The 20,319-nt window shown below is 28.2% G+C and overlaps 1 protein-coding gene across 3 annotated transcripts; it reads left to right on the top strand.

Moving 5' to 3' along the window:
- Window positions 1-254: 254 nt before the first annotated feature.
- LOC123296991 (synaptotagmin 1) lies at window positions 255-19,965 on the top strand. Of its 3 annotated transcripts, none has more exons than XM_044878733.1 (11): window positions 255-303; window positions 872-1,098; window positions 2,531-2,659; window positions 8,843-8,952; window positions 9,121-9,219; window positions 9,381-9,575; window positions 10,562-10,738; window positions 17,511-17,628; window positions 18,728-18,861; window positions 18,943-19,148; window positions 19,853-19,965. In XM_044878733.1, the coding sequence occupies exons 2-10, from the start codon at window positions 876-878 to the stop codon at window positions 19,132-19,134; spliced, it is 1,377 nt and encodes a 458-aa protein (XP_044734668.1). In that variant the 5' UTR covers window positions 255-303; window positions 872-875; the 3' UTR covers window positions 19,135-19,148; window positions 19,853-19,965. The 3 variants fall into 3 exon arrangements, with proteins under 3 accessions (XP_044734668.1, XP_044734667.1, XP_044734666.1); XM_044878732.1 differs by having other exon boundaries at window positions 8,843-8,985; window positions 17,520-17,628; XM_044878731.1 differs by having other exon boundaries at window positions 8,843-8,985.
- The last annotated feature ends 354 nt before the right edge of the window (window positions 19,966-20,319 follow it).

The following is a 20,319-nucleotide window of genomic DNA, read 5'->3' as shown; positions in this document are numbered from 1 at the left end:
CACTGATTTTCCATAAGCTTTCACCAAATATTATAGTACATTTGTATAGAGCATGCTCGTATATTCTATAACCAACATTGATTTTCTAGGAGCTGGTTGTGAGCCGCCATCTTACCTAACGTACGAGTTGTATCCAATTCTAGTGAGTGTAACACTATACAGAATAATAATTCTGTGTTAATTTCAACATTAACAAAACCATTAAATATATATTTGAAAATGATTTTATGTTGTTTCTAATTTGTGATAATTAAAAAGAAACTAATTTTAATTGGGAATTAATAATAAAATATTATAAAAATTGTAAGTCCTTTTCAATGATACCTATATATTTTTCTGATAATTTATAGAGTGTTAATTATGTTTTTATTTTAACGTAATTAATTTTTTTCTCTTCTCTTAATTCATTTATTTTATTTAAAATAATAAAAATGAATTTATTTTTAATTTTATTATAATATTTTTATATATTTTTAATTTAAATATTCGTAATAATTTGTGATTAAATTTTAAATTTTGGGTTTTTAACTTTATTTAATTAATTAATAATATAATCGAATAACAATTACAAAAATATAATCATATTTGTATATTTTTGTCAATTGCAAGGACTTTTAACTGCAGAAAACGATCAATGATAACTCATCTCACTCCCACACATAATAAATATTATAAGTAAAAAAGAAACAGGCTTCAAAATAATTTAAACTTTTATTAGTCCCTACAGTCAAATAAATAAATTGATTATATTACTAAAAAAAAAATTAATTGATAAAAATAATTTTTAATTAAAAATGTGCATATCATATATTATTACTAACTATTAAAGTATAAAATTTTTTTCAAAAAAAAAATAAATTTTGTTTTATAGAAATATGGCGCCACCTATAGCATCGATATTGGTGAAAAGGGAAGCTCCTGCAGCTGAGGCTCCAATCGCTAGTACCCTAGCAGCACCTGCAGCACCAGTTTCACAAGAAAGTTCTGGTGTAGTGAATACAACACCTCGTGAAATGCCTGCAAATACTGAAGTCCCAACACCACATATATTTGGTAACAAAGCTCTTCATCAGCATCACTATACTACAACTTCTGAAGGTATTCATTATTTGTACTCAATTAGATGCGAACAAACTTTAAAAAATAGAACAAGCTATGTTTTCCAAAAAACTTAACATATACCTTCTGTTAAAAACTGACCAACTCTTGTTTCGCAACGAACTATGGCTTCGTTGTTTTTTAAAGATAAAAATGTTAAAGTTTGATCTTGTGCACAGTCGTCATTTTACCTTATGTAAAAATTTTGAACTTCAAACTTATCCAGACAACTGAATCAAATTTCTAAAGAATCAGAAAATTTATATTTTCAAGGTGAAAACAACTTGCTTTCGTGAAATATGAGTGGAGTCGTGGTATAGGGCTTTATTACTATGTTTGAATAAGTACTTCAAAATGTTGATTTTCCTAATAAAAAGCCACAAAATATTACATTCTGGCAAAATTAACCCACTTCCTTGCCATAAATTTCAATTAAATTTTAAACTTTTTTTATTCTGTCAAAAAACGGTGTCATCCATTTTGGTGACGTAATATTGGTATTATCAACAGTCATTACTTCAAAACATTTTGTATAAGTAACATTTTTTTAAGTATTGACATTAGTAATTTTTCTGTCAAAAAATCTTCTATCACACTTGTCACAGTATCAATACTTTTGCCTTAAATTTGACAGATATGTACCCGGCTGTTTACAATGAACTGGCAATTAATGCCACAGAATATTATACATAGAGTACGCCATTGCCCAAAATTTGCGATATGATGAATGAGAGAGAAGACTGTCAGTTAGTTCCTATGTGTCCTTGTCTAATCTATATGTCATTGACTAGATATTGTTTACATTACACAAAATCTCTATGCATCATATGATTATGACATATGACTATGACAAGGACACGTAGGAACTAACAGGCAGTCTTTCTCTCATTCATCATATCGCATCCACTTACAGACTAGCATATTCTATGGTTAATGCCTATTTGACATCACATCGGGGCTCACTCGTGTTTTAGGTCACATGATATACAGTTGAAAGATTTTTAATTTTAATAAAATAAAACAATTATATGCTTTTATGACTCAAAATCAGAATATTTAAATATATTTCTATATAAATTCTAATTTTTATCAAATTTCATAATTTATTTTTCACTACCGAAAGTACCCTATTCTTGAGCTTTATATTCAATGGGTTGCAATAAAAATTATTGCATTGATTTTTTCTACGCTTGGATATTATTATTACAAATAGTTGATTGATTTGTTGTAATTTATTATCATAAATTATTCAAAAAATAAATTGAAACTATCTATATGTGTGAATTATCCACCATTCAGACTGATAGTAGCCATATTGTAATCAAAATAAATGAATATAATACAAAAATTAATCTAGGTTAGGGTTCATTAGGGTGAATTTTAAACATATAATGTTAATATTATACATAACGATAAATATTTTCGTTTTTAGAACCAGAAGTTTCGACAGAAGAAGTTTCTTCTGTTGGAAAGGAAATTGGACAAACTACAAAAGATATAATAAATGAAGTATCAAAAGACGTAGGAATTCCACCATGGGGTGTTGTAGCAATCATAATAGGTAAAACAATTTCAATTTGTTCTGTTATTTCTGTAATCAGCTTTCTTTTCTGTGTATCTTATTCTATAAGTGTAAAAATTTATTATTCGTACAATGTGTTTATCTATAAATTTATGATGACAGTGCACTATTAGATAAGCACGATGTATATATATATAAATATAAATTTATTATAAATGGTGTACTTAATAGGCTTGTCCACAAGAGTTTAAAAGAATTTCAGAATGTACAAGATGAATCATTATAGTTCACCTAGCTGAATGTTCATTCAACTAAATCTTTTTTCGAAAGAAAAAGGAAAGGCAGTAAAAGTTGTTTTTAACCCCCGAACTAAAACAGGGGTGCTATAAGTTTGACCGCTACGTATGTGTGTCTGTGTGTTTGTCTATCTGTGGCATCGTAGCGCCTAAACGGATGAACGGATTTTAATTTTTTTGGTTTTTTCGTATCCGAAAAAAGTTTGGCAGTGACCTTCAAAGTCGATTCAGTTTGGAACAGGCATGACATATAATTTTAACATATAAATAATTACTATTGGATATGAATGTTCAAATAAACATGGCTCAATTCATATCGAAAAGTGAATTGGTAAAATAATTAGGTAATTCAAAACAATAATTCAAAAGAACAAACTCAACTCAAATATTTCAATTTCAATTAAAATATTTCCAAAAATTTGTCCCAATAAATGATAGCTCTCTAAGTATCCTTTTCATCTCATCTGATGTCCTTGACCATCAATTTGATATTGATTAAAGAAAGAGTATTATAAGTTTAAAGTGTTTATCTGTACGTCCGTGTGTTTCTCAGTGACATCGTAGCTCTTAAACGGTCGTACCGACTTGATTGAGAACATTTTATAGCTAAGTTTCCAAAAATCGGTTTAAAAAAAATAAATCGCATTTGTCGGGGGTTTATTTATAGGAAAGAAGGAGTTCTGTCTAATTCAAGATTTGAGTATATGGTACAACTTTTACTCGTGTTGTTTTACAAAAACAATTTGTTGAAGAAACATTCAGCAAGGGATTAAAATGGATACCCTGTATATAAAATAAAAAAAGTTTTTCAGTCTAAAATTCAGACAAAAAATCTAGATAATATAAATTGTATGGCGCATGCGCTTTATTATGTCAGAAATTTGTTCAATTGAAGTCTGAATTAATGTGCAAATAATTTCAACAGCAAAAGTAATTAGTTCATTCTTAATTACTCATATTGAAATAATCGAATGCAGATAAGTAGGTACAAAAAAAAAGTAATTAAATAAACGAACAGATTACGAGGTAGGTATTCAAAAAGTTTTGAAATTCATTAATCTAAAATTTTTTATAAAATTAATATTTCCAAAATTTTACTTCCTAAATTTATCTTATTTATTATTAATTATACAGAAGATTCTTTAAAAAGTTATCAGCTATTTTTTACAAAAACGGATTGGAGATATTTTCGGAAGAAATGAAAAAAATTTGTTAATTTTATTTCCCGAGATAATCTTCCAGGTCAAACAAAATCAATTATGTTTTTTAAATGAAATTAAGTACTTTTATTAACAGATTCCGGTCTTTTGTCGATATTTTCAAGATACAAAGTTTATACCAAGAAAAATTCTCAAAATAATAATTTTTTGGTTACAAAATTTTTTTATGTCGTTTTTTTCCTACAGTTTTAATCTTAAAAATCGGGTATCAAAAATTGAGGTCCAGGAAAAAACTTTTAAAAAAAATGTAGATTTTTTTCAGTAAAGAATTAGGATCTGCTCCAAAAATAACTAGTTCCATTTAAATAAACAAAATTGACACTATCGTTCAATCCGGTAGGCGATCTCGGAAAATAAAAGCTTAAGTTTACATCTCCCCGAAGATAAGAAGACGAGGATTTTATCGTTTTTTTTAACATTATAATCCGTTTTTAAAAAATTAGCTAAAAACTTTTAAAAAAATCACTCTGTATATTATATTTCTTTATTATTATTTGGACAAGTTTATTGAATAAATGCTTTTTGTAATAATTATTCGCTACTAAGCTCAAGCTAGGTACATATATATGGAGTTTTGTGGAATCTATTTGGTATATGATCTTGATATTCTTTTATTATCTATTTGCTTTATTTTTAATTATGTATATTTATTTATTTTTTTCATTTAAGATAATTATTATATATAGGTTATATACATTTCGGGAAACTGATGAGCCCTTTAACAAAATCGTCACTCGATATAATTCTTAAAATTTAAAATGGCAAAAAATAACTTTTTTTTTAATGGTCTTGCGCACGACGAATTTATTTAAAAAAAAAGCTTCGATTGACAAAAAACGTTGAGATGACCTAATTTGAAAGTTATGTATACAAATATATCAAAGACCTAGACGTTGGTAAATTGTTCTAACTAAAACCAAAATACAGGGTTTGTCAATAAGATTTTCCACGTAAATGGTCTTTTTGGACAAAAGTTCTTCGTGTTCAAGAAGTTGTTACCACTTATCACACTTTACTGCATTGCATGGAGAACAGAAAAATTTGATAACATAATTTGATATAAAGTTTAGAAGCGTACCAAAATATAAAAAATTATTTTACAACAAATTTTTTAAATCCACTTGAAAGCTTAAGTTTATTTTTCTTGAAAATGAGCTAAAAAAGCTTTTGTACGATCTTCTTGTACCAAGATATTCTCTTTCTAAACAAAATTGACACTTCTGGATTTAAAATCCTATATCAACGGAAATAATCATCGCACTGAAATTGGAAAACTGAAACTGCCTTGAAATCCCTTGCATATTGTTTGTAAAAATTTTGCCACTCTCTTAATTTTTGTTTTTAAAACATGTCAAAAAACAGACTATTTCCATATTTAAGACGTTTTTTGATCTGGCCTTCTTGGTCGCCTTACACTTGACCAACGAAAACTTGCAATTTCTGATTTTGGAATCTATTGCTCAAAAGTTTGTATCACCCACTTTGTACGAAGAGTTGAAAAGTTTCTTTAATACTTTGGTTCAGTATATATTTCATAAAATATTACTATTTTATTATGTTCTCCCTCATTTAAGTGGTAACATCTTTTCGAACAAAGTATTGCTCACATTTAAGAGGTAATATATTTTTGGACAATTCTCAGGGTTGTTCAGTACAACCCTATATAAATTTACAAAAACATTTTCATGAAATTATTCCGTTTTTTCAACAAGCGATTAAATAGAAAAATTTATGTTTTTTTTTTTTGCATCTAAAATAATTTTTCCCCTATAACGTCATTAAGAATACTGAATTTAATAATCCCAAAAAAAAAAGATTTATTTTTCAATTAAATTAACTTGGCATCAAGTTTTGAATGGAATTTTTCTCAAAGCTTCAACTTATTATTCTGGTATGTTACAGTTATGATCTTCTAATTTAATGATAGAATAAATCTTATAAATAAGACGGCACATAAATAATATTTCTATGATACTGAGTTTTATTTCAATTTATGAATATTTCTTTTTCAAGATAGTATAAAAGTGTCTCAAAGACTACCTCTATATCAAAAACTTATTACATCATCTGTTTATTATACGCAAAGGTAATCACTTGATCAATCTTAATCACGATTATTTTGGATGACCATAAGCCTTGCTTAGAGGAAAATGCGTAAGGAGCCATCCATAAATTTTGTCGCAAAAATTTTATGATCTTTTGACCACTCCCTCCCTCCGCCGTTTTGCGTGTGACGTCACATATTTTTCAATTTTATATTTAGAAATAATTATATTAAAATAGCAAATAATTTGTTTAAATTCCTTTAAAAATAATCTTTAATAAAATTAATATAAAAAAAATATTTTTTTGCGCTTGTCGAAGGTCAAAAACTAAGTCGCCGGAGACTATTATCTACATTATTAATTAGTCTTATAAATATAGATCAAGTTAATAATATTTTTATGTTTTTCTTTACGATTAAATTTCGCGTTTTCAGATTTTGACAAGTAACGTCACAAAGCTTTAAGCCCCCACCCCCTACCCCTTGTCACAAACCTAACAAGAAGAAACGTAATTTATATTGTAAAAAAATATTAATTTACTTAGTGAATTGAAAAAATATTTTCGCGTGATTCATAATTATCTAAGAATTAATGAACTAACTTTTTTAAACTTTATGACACTCGTTATACTTTTTTATAAAAAAAAATAAAGCGATAATGAGAGAAACACCCCCAAAAAGAAATTATTAAAAACAGAGTTTGTATAAATACGTATAAGTCTTTGGTACACACGTTCTATTAGACTTTTATTGTGTATCAAAGCTTGTAGAAGTTTGAATGATTCTAATTCAATCAATTTTTAAGAAACTTGTACTTAAAATGTTTCGGCAAAATGAAACTTGTACTTAAAAAATTCGGCAAACAGATGTTCAATTTTTTTCGATAGATCAACAATGATTTTTCGTGAAAATAACTCGAAAGATTACATTCGTTAAGGCCATTATTATTTGAAAGGCAATAAGTACATATATTCTCTCCATTTGTTGCCTCACGCCCTTCACACAGTGTGAACGAAAATAAAATGTATAATACTCAATTTTCGTAGAAATATTTTTTTTCTAAAAAAAAAATTATATTTTTAACAAGAAAAATAATTATCTTAAATATTTTTATCTTTTGTTTTTTGAATATTTAATGATGCTCTTATTTATTTCACTTTTTTCTATAATTTCTTTTTTACATTTTTTGCATTTTAATGCATTTTCGATTCTTGTGTAAATAAATTAATGTAGTATCTTAGTTATTAAATTAGTAAAAACAATACGATATTTTTTACACATTTTATTAACGAAATTTGATAATAGAAAATGGCATGTAAATAATGCCCAAAAAGAGCCATAAAGTATATGTCATGCCATCAATATTTCACAATTAATTTTTTTTTTTAAAGATTCTGTTAAGCAAAGAGGTTTTTCAAATTTATTCAAAATATATTTTTAATGAAACAAACCACTTAACTATACGAGGCCAAATTGGTTCAATTTAGTACTTTTAGGTACACCTAGAGAGCAAAATGGATCGGGATTCAGATCCGAATTGCATCAATTATATTAGGATTCTTTAAAAACACATTTCTAGTTTTCATTCACGTTTCTTTCGAAATAAAAAGATTTAAAAGTGGTTGAGTTCTTTTCTTTAATACTCAGTTCTGTCCTAAAATATATAGAGTGTCTTTTTTAACTTAACAAATGCGTAAAACTCCAAGTTTAATCGAGGAAAATATGCTGCAAAAGAAAAATGTTAATTTCAAAGACACGCATCTCATACGGGTATTGAACTCAACCTAAGCTTTCCGGTTCAATTAAAACTTCCCTCTCATTCATAGCTGGCAAATATTAGGCGAACACTTTAAATTAGAAACTTGTTTAAAACCTTATAAAACCGGAAACATTTTTTGTAAAACGAATAGTTTATTTAAGTTTACGAAAAAATGTTTCGGGCAAAAAATATTACTTTTTAATCAATAACAACTTTCTAATTTCAAGTGTTCATCTATCTGTTACTAGTTTTGGAGTAAACTGCGCTTTTTATTGAGTCTGAAAACCTATATCAAGTTTCATGTCTGCGTCAGATGTGCACATATAAACCCAACATTTTTTGCTTGAAGCATTTTTATCGATAAAACTTATTTTGCGAGTTTCAAGAATATTTCGACTTAAGAAAGCACCCTGTACAAAGATCCAGACACCATTTATCAGTTTTTTATTCTTGTTTGTTATTGTGTACAAACTGGTGGTCAGATTCGTGAGTAGATTCCTTTTAACGAGTCCACCAAACTTTCTGCCTACGAATTTTTTCGAAAGTGCTGCTTTTTCAAATGAGGGTGATAATCATATTAAAGTCATATTAAGCTATCGGTCTGAAAAAAAGTAGCAGCGAATTTGTGGGACACTATGACCACTTGGTAACATTAATAATTATTAAACAATAAAATACTGCACCAATGGGCTTGTCTACCATCTGGAACATGCCGTACTTAGGTATTTTCGTTTTTCAATACATACATAGTTTGATAATTCTTAATGTTATCAGAGAAGTGGGAAGTACGAACCAAAACGAACCGCGAATCATCCAAACGAACCAAAAAACTTTAAAAATATCGTATTGTTGCACTTAATATTTAAATCTGAAGTATGAATGCTAACACTTATTTCTTCCTAGGTGTATCCTTGGTTATCCTTGGAATATGCTTCTTCTGCATACGGCGGTGTTGTCGAAAGCGCCGCGCCAAAGATGGAAAAAAAGGAATGAAAGGCGTGGATTTAAAATCGGTACAATTATTAGGATCTGCCTATAAAGAAAAAGTAAATATTGGAATGCTTAGAGACAAAACAAAATTTAAAAAAAAAAAACTAAAGAAACAGATTTGACTTGGCTTTTTAACCTAATTTATAGAGAATTATTTTTTAATTTGTATGAAAATAGTATTTTCTTCTTAGGTACAACCTGATATGGATGAACTAACTGAAAATGCAGAAGAACCAGACGAAGGAGAAAGTAAACAAAGTGAGGTGAAATTAGGAAAACTTCAATATAAGGTGGGTAGATTTACATAGTAAACGTGGAAACTCTTATCGGCGATCTTCAAAAATTTGATTTTAATTTCGTCACATGTTCTCAATTCAGTGAATTGGAATGGTTACCTAAAAAAAAATACTAGGATTACTTGAAAACAACTAATTATTTAATGTTTTTTTAGTTGGAGTACGATTTCAATTCAAACAGTTTATCTGTCACTGTTCTTCAAGCTGAAGAGTTGCCGGCGTTGGATATGGGTGGAACTTCTGATCCATACGTTAAAGTTTATCTCCTTCCTGACAAGAAAAAGAAGTTTGAAACTAAAGTTCATCGTAAAACTTTGAATCCGGTGTTTAATGAAACTTTCACCTTTAAAGTATGTATTCAACTTAATTTAAAACAAGCTTTGATTATGACCTAAGAGTCAGGCTAATAACTTTCTGGCTATGTAAATTTGTATTCGTCCAAAAGCCATTGCAAGAATTTATTTCTTTCTTACTCTTATTTAATTCTTACAATCATCAAGTCTATAGTCTAGTTGGTGCTCCATAAATTAAAAATAGATTTCAAGTCTCAAAATACCCGCTCGTTATTTCAGAGGAACCTTTGTTATAAATTCTTACAAAATTTGTATTATTTATCTTTAGCTTATATTACGTTGTTTCGAAAGTTCTGCCGGTTTTTATGAGTCTACTTTAAACTGTAATATCTCAGTGAATCCGTGCACTTTTGAGACAACGTAACACAAGTCGATTAATTCCATCTGCATAAAAATTTGTTGCTCGGAATTCGATGAAGTCAACGAAAGTCGTACTTGCCTGGTCTTGTTTGGCGAAGGTTCTACCGATGAAAAAGTTACCTAAGTGCTTGAAAAGATGGTAATCGGTAGGCGAGTGGTCTGTGGAGCATGAGGCAGAACTTCGTCGCTCAATTCGTTTAATTTTCGTACGGTGATTTGTGAAACCTCTTTCGAGATCAGCGCCATAATAATATACCATAAAAATATAAGATTGTCGATTATATAAAAACAAAATTTTAATTTAATTATGAGTTTATCGAAAATCCATCATTTGATGAACAAAAGTGAATATAGTTAGAGTATTGATGATTGAAGAGAGATATCTATATTACCAAATTTATAAGCAGCACTTGCACACAATATATGATATATTTTTGTAGTTGTGTGGTATTGTAAAGCTAAAAATAACACATTATTTGACTTTGGTTAATATGTATGTTTCGGGCAATAAACCACAACTTGTTTACTGTAGGGAAACAAACACCTTAACTAGGTTACAAAATGCTTTGGTAAAATATTTACCCAAAATTTACATGTTGACAAACTAAAATTTTTTATTACAGGGTGTACCATATGCTGATGCAATGAACAAAACATTAGTATTTGCGATATTTGATTTTGATCGTTTCTCAAAACATGACCAAATCGGTGAGGTAAAAGTTCCATTATGTCAAATTGATTTAGCGCAAACAATTGAAGAATGGCGTGAGCTACAGAGTGTTGAAGGCGAAGGTGGACAGGTGATATTGTTATATAAATTTTCTATAATTCGGATCGTGTCAATTATTTAAGTTATTTAAGCTCTTAGGATGATAAGAAAATGAGGCGAAACCTATTTAAAATTTTAAAAAAACGTCTTGATCAGTCTTGAAATACCTAAACATGAAACTGGTGTTTTTCACATCGAATTTTATTTTTAACTTTTATTTTATTCACGATAAATGTTTATAATTTCTCTATCTAATTAAGATTTAATCATTTTAATTTTATCACACCCAGTTCGGACCAAAAAACATATAAATATTCTTTTTAAATATAAATGAGAAAAAAAGTTGATACCAATTTTTGGATCGAATTTCTCTTCCGTTCGAATAACTAAGCTACATTAATTTATCGATTCAAGTTCTTGTTTTAGTTCTTGCATCATGAATTTTTTTCACTTTTATGTAGATACAAATGGCAGTAAGATCGTAGGTATTAAAAATTTTTTACAAGTTAATTTTGAAAAGGTGCACTTGGAATGTTTTTTTTTTTTCTGTAGATTTTCAGGTTTATTATACTTATATGAAACTATTTTCGCGATATATTTTCTAATAACACATATTTTTATACTGTTTTTTCAGCTATATTTATTAATTTTGACATTATTTTAATATAAATAGGTATCTAATTGTCCTGTTTCACATTATTATCAATTTACTATAATGACATCGAACTAATCGAACCAAATTATATATGTAATCAAATTTCCAATGTTTTCAAACCAAAAACCCTAACACTTTAAATTGCAACAAATATGCTTCGAAATATGTCTAAAAATTTATTTTTCATTTTGTGTCAAAAATAAATGTTCTTAAATTTACTTAGAACCAATTCCAATTAAATTAAACATTTTTTTTAATTGTAAGATATAAAAATATTGATAAATCATGCCGATAAATATGGTCTTACAATGAAATCAAAATAAAGAAAGTACATATTAGTTTTACTTGTTGGGTAAGATACCTCAACAAGTGAAATTTACAAAATTTTAAACACCCCCGACAAATTTTTTGGGTACGCAACCCTAAACTCGCTCTAGAAACATATCGAAGAACACTCTCATTAAATTGCCTCTCAAGCGAAACCGACAGTCACACACAGATAGCGATCAAACTTATAAAACCTCCTTTTTTTTAGGTTGGGGGTTAAAAATTAAGAAATTATTTACTTTAATCAGCTTTTGTATAAAATTAAATTTTATAGGTAGCTCTATTGCCAAAATTACGCTATCGAGAATTGTCCCATATACAAATAATTTCAAGGACCCGAAAAACGTTTTCTAATTAATATGTTGATCTTTAGACATTTGAAATTTACAAAATTTAAAAAACCCCCCGACAAATGCGAATTGGCCATGTTACTCAAAGAATTTCATATTGAAGTAATGTCAGTCAAAAAAAAAACTTAACATTATTTCATTGCTTACAAAACAAAATCAAACAAACAAAAAACAAAAATTTAAATGGAATTTTGTATTTACGTGATTTGTTTTTTCTCTTTTCCCCTCATATTTTCTCTGCTCTGCTTATGGTATGGCCTGTGTAAATGGTTGCGCCTTCGACTCATTGCATGCCGCTTCAAATCAAAATAAAAATTAACGTAAGTATTTATAAAAATTTATAAAAAGAAATCTAAAAAATAAAAGATACATTCTCAATGCGAACATAAAATCTTCATATTCTCAAATTCTATATAACATAAATCTTTTACGTCTATGTTAATTTATTAAAATGGTGGCAGGTAAGCGATCCTGCGACAATTCAAAAACAAATTTTCAAAATATCAACTATAATTTTAATATTTAATTGTTAGTATTTTAACGTTCAATTGAAGCAATCATTTTATGGATAATTTTATTTTATTATTTTTTTGTAATTTGAGAATGAGATAATTTTTTATATTCAGGTACTTTTACGAACTTATTTGTAACTTTTGGGTTGAAATACTTTTTATTATCAAAAAAAAATTCTATAAATTTTTTTTTTAGTAAAACAATTTTATTAAATCATTATTCATTCATAGTTTTTATTAAATCATTTTAAATATAATAATTTTAAAAGATATTTTATCAATTTCAAAAATATTACATTAGGTATCTTCTTTAACGATGTCACCCGATTAACTTAAATTTATTTAAAGTACTTATTTTTTTAAATTGATAAAATATTTTTAAATTTTAGACTTTAAAAAATGCTGTCTTATAAATTTTTGTTGTGTTCTAAAAAAATTATTTAATATTTTTTCTATATCATCGGCAAAATTGTTTAATATTTTATGATTAATTCTATTATGTTTTAAACAGTGATTTTATTTTTTCTAAAAAAATCATACTTTGAAACAAATTCTTTATTGTTTTGTTAAAATAAACTGACATGCATTAAATTGGTTACAAAAATAATAAATAATTAAAATAATAAATAATAACTTTATTATAAGTGTATTACAAGTTTTTTTATTTAATCTCATAATTTTTCGAAGTTGCATTGCAAGTTCGAAAAATTTTGATATAAAAAAAAAAAAACTTGTAGTCATACACTAATAATAAAATTAATTTTTATTATTTTAATTATTGAATTTAATATAGTATGTACTACCAAAAACCTTGTAAAAAATCAATTTACAAAAATAATGTATTTTATCATAAATATGTAATCATTTTGTATGCCTGTCAGTATATTTTTAAGCTTCATTTTACTTATTCTTGTATTACTTTTGAATTTATCTCACATATTTCTTGATAAGCAGCAAAATGATATTGGAATCATGATAACCTTCTTTTCCTCATCTTTTTGTGCATGTGAATCCTTCTTAAATATATCAAATGCTATAGTTTTGCTTGTTTAGATGTTGACATTCAAGTTCAACGCTTCTTCTCACAGTTTGTATGTTGCTGTTTTTTTCTTAATGTTTTTAAGTATATGTACGCAAAGTATGAGTACGCCAAAATATATGAAACGCACTTTAAAATTCAATTCACACTAAACATGAAAAAATTTACCCTATAATGAGTAACCCACCAACGACTTTCAAAATGACGTTTATATAAACAATTTATAAACCCCTGCACATCTCATCCTGAATGTTTCAAATGGAAAAAGAAAATATATACAATAATAGTTTTAAAGAACCTGCTCACTCTAAAGTAATAACCCTATCTTGTTCAATATTTCGTATAACTTTGTAATCGGTGGCGTGCCTAAAACATTGGTTCACCATCCCTGACATATACTGATATAACATGTTTATAAAATCACAAAAAATGTCCGGATGAACGTATAAATCTCAAAATATTATACATATATAGTATGATTTTTGGCTTATTCATATTTGGCTTGATATACTGCAAACAATAAAGTTTTAGAAAGAAACAACCTGGGCAAAACTGGATTATAAATCAGGATATATCTCATGATTTCTTTTGATAAAACTGAGATCATAGATATTAGATCTAGTTATATCTTAGTAGGTGGGCACTTGTTCGTCTTTGTAGGTCTATTTACATCACAATTGATATACAGTTGTTCATCAGAGTACATCAACGTACATAACCGTACATCAGTGTTGGTCTACATTTATATCAAAAGATGTAATATAGTAGACCAACGCTGATGTACGCTTATGTATGTTGATGTACTCTGATGTACACAGGTGAACTATACTGTACATCAATTGTGATGTAAGTAGATTTACATAAACGAACAAGTGTATATCTAGTAAGATATAACTAGATCTATTATGATCTCAGTTATACCATTTTTTAAATCCAAAGAAATGATCGGAAATATCCTGATATAAAATCCAGTTTTTCCCGGGAATGTAAATTGTATATCTTACTGTTCTGAATTTTGTAACCCTAGTCGTTTGTAGTAATCCTAGTTGGTTGTAGTAATCTTATATTTTAAAACAAGATCGTTAATTTTATTTTTTTGTTCAATGTTCAACACACTTAGCGTATATTCTATGTCTTTTTTATTAAAATGCATATTTATTTTTGATTTATGAAGAAGGTGGCGAAAAATGAATGCAGATTTGCGTGAGTTAATTCTAATTTTTTACTACGAATTTAAAAATAATTAAAAAGGAAAAAAAAATCTAGAAACTTTTTTATATAAAAATAAAAAACGCTCACAATTTTACGTACTAATAAATACGGACATAAAATGACGGCAATAAAATCGTCTAATTTTGTAGTCTTATATAGAATAATTTTTTTATTTCTAGAAACTGCTATTTAAGTAACTGTGTCGAATAATTATATTAAATTTAGTGACACTAAGGTTTGAGCTGGGTGTTTAGTTATGTAAACCATTTTTTTTTTTCATTTATTTTTTTATTAATTTTTTTAATTAAGTATGATATTATTTTTATGTCCCAAATATTATTATTAAGCTAGTTACCATTTTTTATTTTTTTATACATAAAACCATCGTGTCAAATTTGACTCAATTTGTCACTTTCTATTAATTTCTATTATTTTATTATTATTATTAATTATGCTCCCAATTGGATGTTTGTTTACGGAATGAAGTCATCTTCTTGCAGCGCTAACTTTTAGTATTTGTGTGTTTATAAAATCATACTTATGTCTAACTATAGGTCCTTGTGTTTTGTCTATAAAAATAGAAAACCTAACTACCTTGCAGTTTGTAATTTTATGGCTGTGAATTTCAATGCTTTTCAAATGAAAATATTTAACAGAAAACCCAATAATAAAAATCTTTTACGTTTGATCCCACAATTTCCTCCTCGAGAAATCAAAAATAATTTTTCTTATGTTCATGGCTAAGTATGAGAAGTTTTCCAAGTAGAGATTTTATTCTAACTGTTTCTTAATAATTTTGGTTAAACGTTTCAATACATCCAAAAATTATTCTTTATTGATTATCTGTTCTCCTAAAACAATAATCTTACATTGGCTTTTGAAGGACTCTTCCTGTTTTCCTTGAAAGCTTGAATCCTATCATTTTTAGATTCTGCACACGATCCTTAATCAATAATCATGTTCAGTGTTATAATCGTAAAGGATTATTAAATTGGACTGTTTTAATCAGATAGTGTGAACAAAATAATTGACAGACTGATACTGTTTTCATTTTATGCATGAAAATTAAATAAATGAATTTACATTAAGTCTGTTATGTACAAATTTTAAAAATTATTTTATCTCTTAAGTTATTCAATGGTGGAAAAAAATTAAAATACAAACGGTTTTCGAGATAAGAATGGTTAAAGTTACAATTTTCAAGCACTGCGATTATACTCTTTATCGATTTGAAATTTGGATATGTTATAGGTATTCATATGTGACCTGCTCTGGGTTTATTTTTCGAAAATCGTGTTAATTTCCCGATATTTTTTTCACACCTAGGTAAGTGGTATAAGAAAATTTTCTGTAATCCCAGGGCAGGTAAAAATACCCTCCCATTAAAATGGTGAAAGTAAAATTGCAAAATTTCCTGTCGTTTGAGAACTCTCCAAGGAAACTACGCACAAAGGAAAGAAAATTTGACAAGTTTTCTTTCACCATGGTTTCACCTGCCCTGGGGTTGTACAAATTTTTCTTAATCCACTCTACCTAGGTGTAAAAAATGAAAAATGGGAAAATTGACACGATTTTTGAAAATAAAAGTATCCAGGACAGGTAGAATAGAAATACTTATAACTTTAATTCAATTGTAACTTTAACCCAGGGGCGTAGGAGCCGTATGGGCGGGGTGGGCAGCTGCCCACCCAGGAATTTCCCTGGGTGGGCCATGCCCCTTTGTTGAAGAGATTAAAAATTTTATTGCTCTATTAAAATTTCGTGTAGGATAATTTTAAGGGCAAAATAATAGTTTTTCACTAACAATTGACCTTTCTGCCCACCCAGCAAAAAAAAAATTTCGAACCTGCCCACCCAGCAAAAATTTCGTTCCTACGCCCCTGCTTTAACCATTCTTATCTGGAAAATCGCTGTTCTTTATAAATTTGTTTTTCACCAATTGATACTTAAAAGGATTCCTAAAAAAATTATAAAGTTTCACACCAATCAAAGAATATTTAAAATTTGTACATAACAGTCTTTTCATAATTTTCAAAACTAGAATTTCCGAAACTTTTATAACGGAATATTTATAAAGAAAATGGACATTAATTTATTGTCACTTAAATAAAAAGAATTAAAATTTACTACAGTGAATGACATTACCATGCCGTTACATTCTAGAAAATTTTTATAACCTTAAGAAAGAATATGGAAAAATGGCTTACGAATGAAAAACATACTTACTATTTCATAATTTCTAAATAACTGTGATAAGCTAATTTTTCCAAATAAAATTTGGGCTTATCAAAATATATTCCTGAAGCTATAAATATATAAATATATATAACTGCAAGCTAGTTACGGGAAAATCCAATATAATTGCTTTTAGGCAGCCACTTTACAACTTGCTATAACTAACTATACTTATTCAAAATAAATATTAAATATATATTTGTGTAAATTATTCCTGATTGTATCCTCGCCCCTTGGCCTTGGTAAATACCCCCTTTATCAAATATAGCTGTTATCCATTTCAGCTGATGTGTTCTTTTGGTCTAGAACTTCTTACCTTTGTTTCGTTATTATATTAATTATGCGTATATATTATTTTTTATTATAAATATAATAATTAAGAATTTTTTATTTAATTAAAAAATATTTTGATAATAATTTATATTAATGTACACTTAAATAAGGATTTGCTATTTCTTTTAATAATATTACAGGATAACAAGTTAGGAGATATTTGTTTCTCTTTGCGATATGTACCTACAGCTGGAAAATTAACTGTTGTGATATTAGAAGCTAAAAACTTGAAAAAAATGGACGTTGGTGGTCTTTCAGGTTTGTTTTCATTTTATCTCTATTGTTTTATTCAATACTATCTGTGAACTACCCGCTTCACTTAGGAACATCAATTTTAAATACAAAGATTATTGTGTTATAACCTTCACTTCATAAGCCGTTACTTATCCTCCTTTGTTCACAATTTCGTCGATCTATTTTGAAGCGGAACCCTATTTTTTTTGAAAACAGCTCATGTTACTCGCTGATATTATAGCTTTCTATAAATGAAATCAAATCGGTTAAGTACCTAGTACCTACCTTTCCAAATCGGTTAAGTACCTAGTACCTACACCCTTATCATGAAGAGATATATCTTGAAAACTGTGTGTAGCCTAGTCCATATCATCTGTTGCTTTCACCATTTTAAATGAACACCTATTTTGCGTTATTGCGCTAATTTCAATTTCACATTTTGTAATGACTCCCTAATTCTCGGTATTTGTTCCATACTTTTATTTTCTGGGCCATAAGCTTTTTTACCGACATCATCACCCAAGAACTTGTATTCCCTATTTTTACCCCCTTTAGGGTAAAACTTTCACAAACATTGAATGTCGTAGTTATTTATATCCAATCAAAAGCCTGAAAAATAAGTTTCAAGCTTCTAGCTTTAAAAATGACGTAATTTCCATACAAACTTGCAACCCCTTACAGCCCTTTTTCGTATTAAAAAGAAGCCTATGTCCTTTCTCAGGCTCTAGACTATCCCAGTACCAAATTTGATTTAAATCGGTTTAGTAGTTTAGATGTGATTGCGTAACAAATATACAGACAGACAGGGAGACAGGCTTATTTTCGCATTTAAGATATTAGTAAGGATCTCAGAAACAGTCAGATTGACAACAAAATTATTAAAACGTTTTTTTACATATACCGCATACATTAAAAAGTCGCCGGGAAAACGAAAATCGAAAAACTGGATTTTCACATGCTGTAGAATAAAAAAACGCATTTTTCCTTATTTCCAAACTTACCTTGATCAATCTTTCAAAGGGCAGACTAAAATAATCATTCCCAAATTTCGCTTCAATATGGACTCACGGTCTAATACAGTTTACTAAACATTAGAAGTATATCTCTTTATTTTATATTTTAGATCCTTATGTGAAAATAGCATTAATGCAAAATGGAAAGCGATTGAAAAAGAAAAAGACAAGCATTAAAAAATGTACATTGAATCCATATTACAACGAATCGTTTACGTTTGAAGTTCCCTTCGAACAAATACAGGTATTTGAGATAACGATCTCGTTAAAGTGCTTACGTTTATTGTGTTTTTATACGGATGTTTTTTTTTCATTTGTTTTGTAGAAAGTAAACTTAATGGTGACAGTCGTCGATTATGATCGTATTGGAACTTCCGAACCAATTGGAAAAGTGGTATTGGGATATAATGCTAGCGGTACAGAATTACGTCATTGGTCAGATATGTTGGCATCACCGCGCCGCCCTATTGCCCAGTGGCATACGCTCAAAGATCCTGAGGATGGTGGAAAAGATTAAGAAGCATAATAAATGTAAGTCAATTTTAAATTCAAATATTTTTTTTAGTTTTATCCAATGGTTGGTCATCTGTAATTAGAAATAAGCAAATACAGCTTAAACCAATAAATGTAAGGATTTCCCTGCTAAACAAATAGACAGAAAATTATCCAGATTTTTTTCAAGGCATCGACAAACATTTTATACGAAGATGTCATGTCACAAAGCTTTATCCAGTCAATCATCAAATTATCTTGCAATTTTCAGATTATATTCTTCTTCCTTGTATAAGTAGGATTCCTAGCTTACTTAGATTGTACTCAGACCATATCTGTCTTGTAGTACCACAAGTTCTTCCTCCCTCCATCTAAGATTGATCTTTTTTAAGATATCTTCTTTGAGAAGCAACTTGCAGTTCGCAAATGGAACTCCCGGATATTTATTGATGCTTGTGTCCGGCAGCATTGTCCCACTTCTAGCAAGCTCGCCGGCTTCAAAATTTCCTGGAATGTCTCTGTGTCCCGGTACCTATACCAGGTTTACATGCATTTGTTCAGCTAATTTAAGGACACACGGCAGCCCTGGGCTACCTTTGAGATTAGATAGACTGAGCTGAAGGATTTAAGAGCTGCTTGGCTGTCGGTAAAGATTGTAATGATAATTGCAGCTTAGTATGATTGATTACTTTGAGAAAACACCTGTTAACTCTGCTAATACTTTTTATCAATCTTTTTTCCAGTAACAACACAACATAATCTTTAAGAAAATGATAAAAGAAAAAACGTCTACTGCATATATAAGTTAAGAAACAAAACAAACAAAAAAATTATATTAAATGTTACACATTCAGGAAGAGATATTTTGAAATTAATTATTTAATGGTTTTTAAAATATTCATCGTTATATAGCATCGATTAGTAACTATCAATAATAATTTTAAAAAAATGTTTCAAACAAAAGTGGTATATTTAAAAAAAAAATTATTAGTATACAAAATAAAAACTACATGAAAAGTATTCCAAAAATCCGAATACTTTTATCATGTTCCTTACAAAACAAAAAAAAAGCTTGCCTTTTAAAAATATATCACAAACTATGATGATCTTGTAGTTACGTATAAAACCAAATCAAAAGTAAGTGATTTAAAACAGTGAAAAATAAATCTTTTACTTAAAATTCATCAGAACAAAATATCTCCACTTTTAA

The sequence above is a fragment of the Chrysoperla carnea genome, chromosome 3 (genome assembly GCF_905475395.1).
Source record: "Chrysoperla carnea chromosome 3, inChrCarn1.1, whole genome shotgun sequence".
Lineage (NCBI taxonomy): Eukaryota > Metazoa > Arthropoda > Insecta > Neuroptera > Chrysopidae > Chrysoperla > Chrysoperla carnea.
Note: the sequence above shows the minus strand (reverse complement) of the source record. Positions and strands in the feature narration are given on the sequence as shown.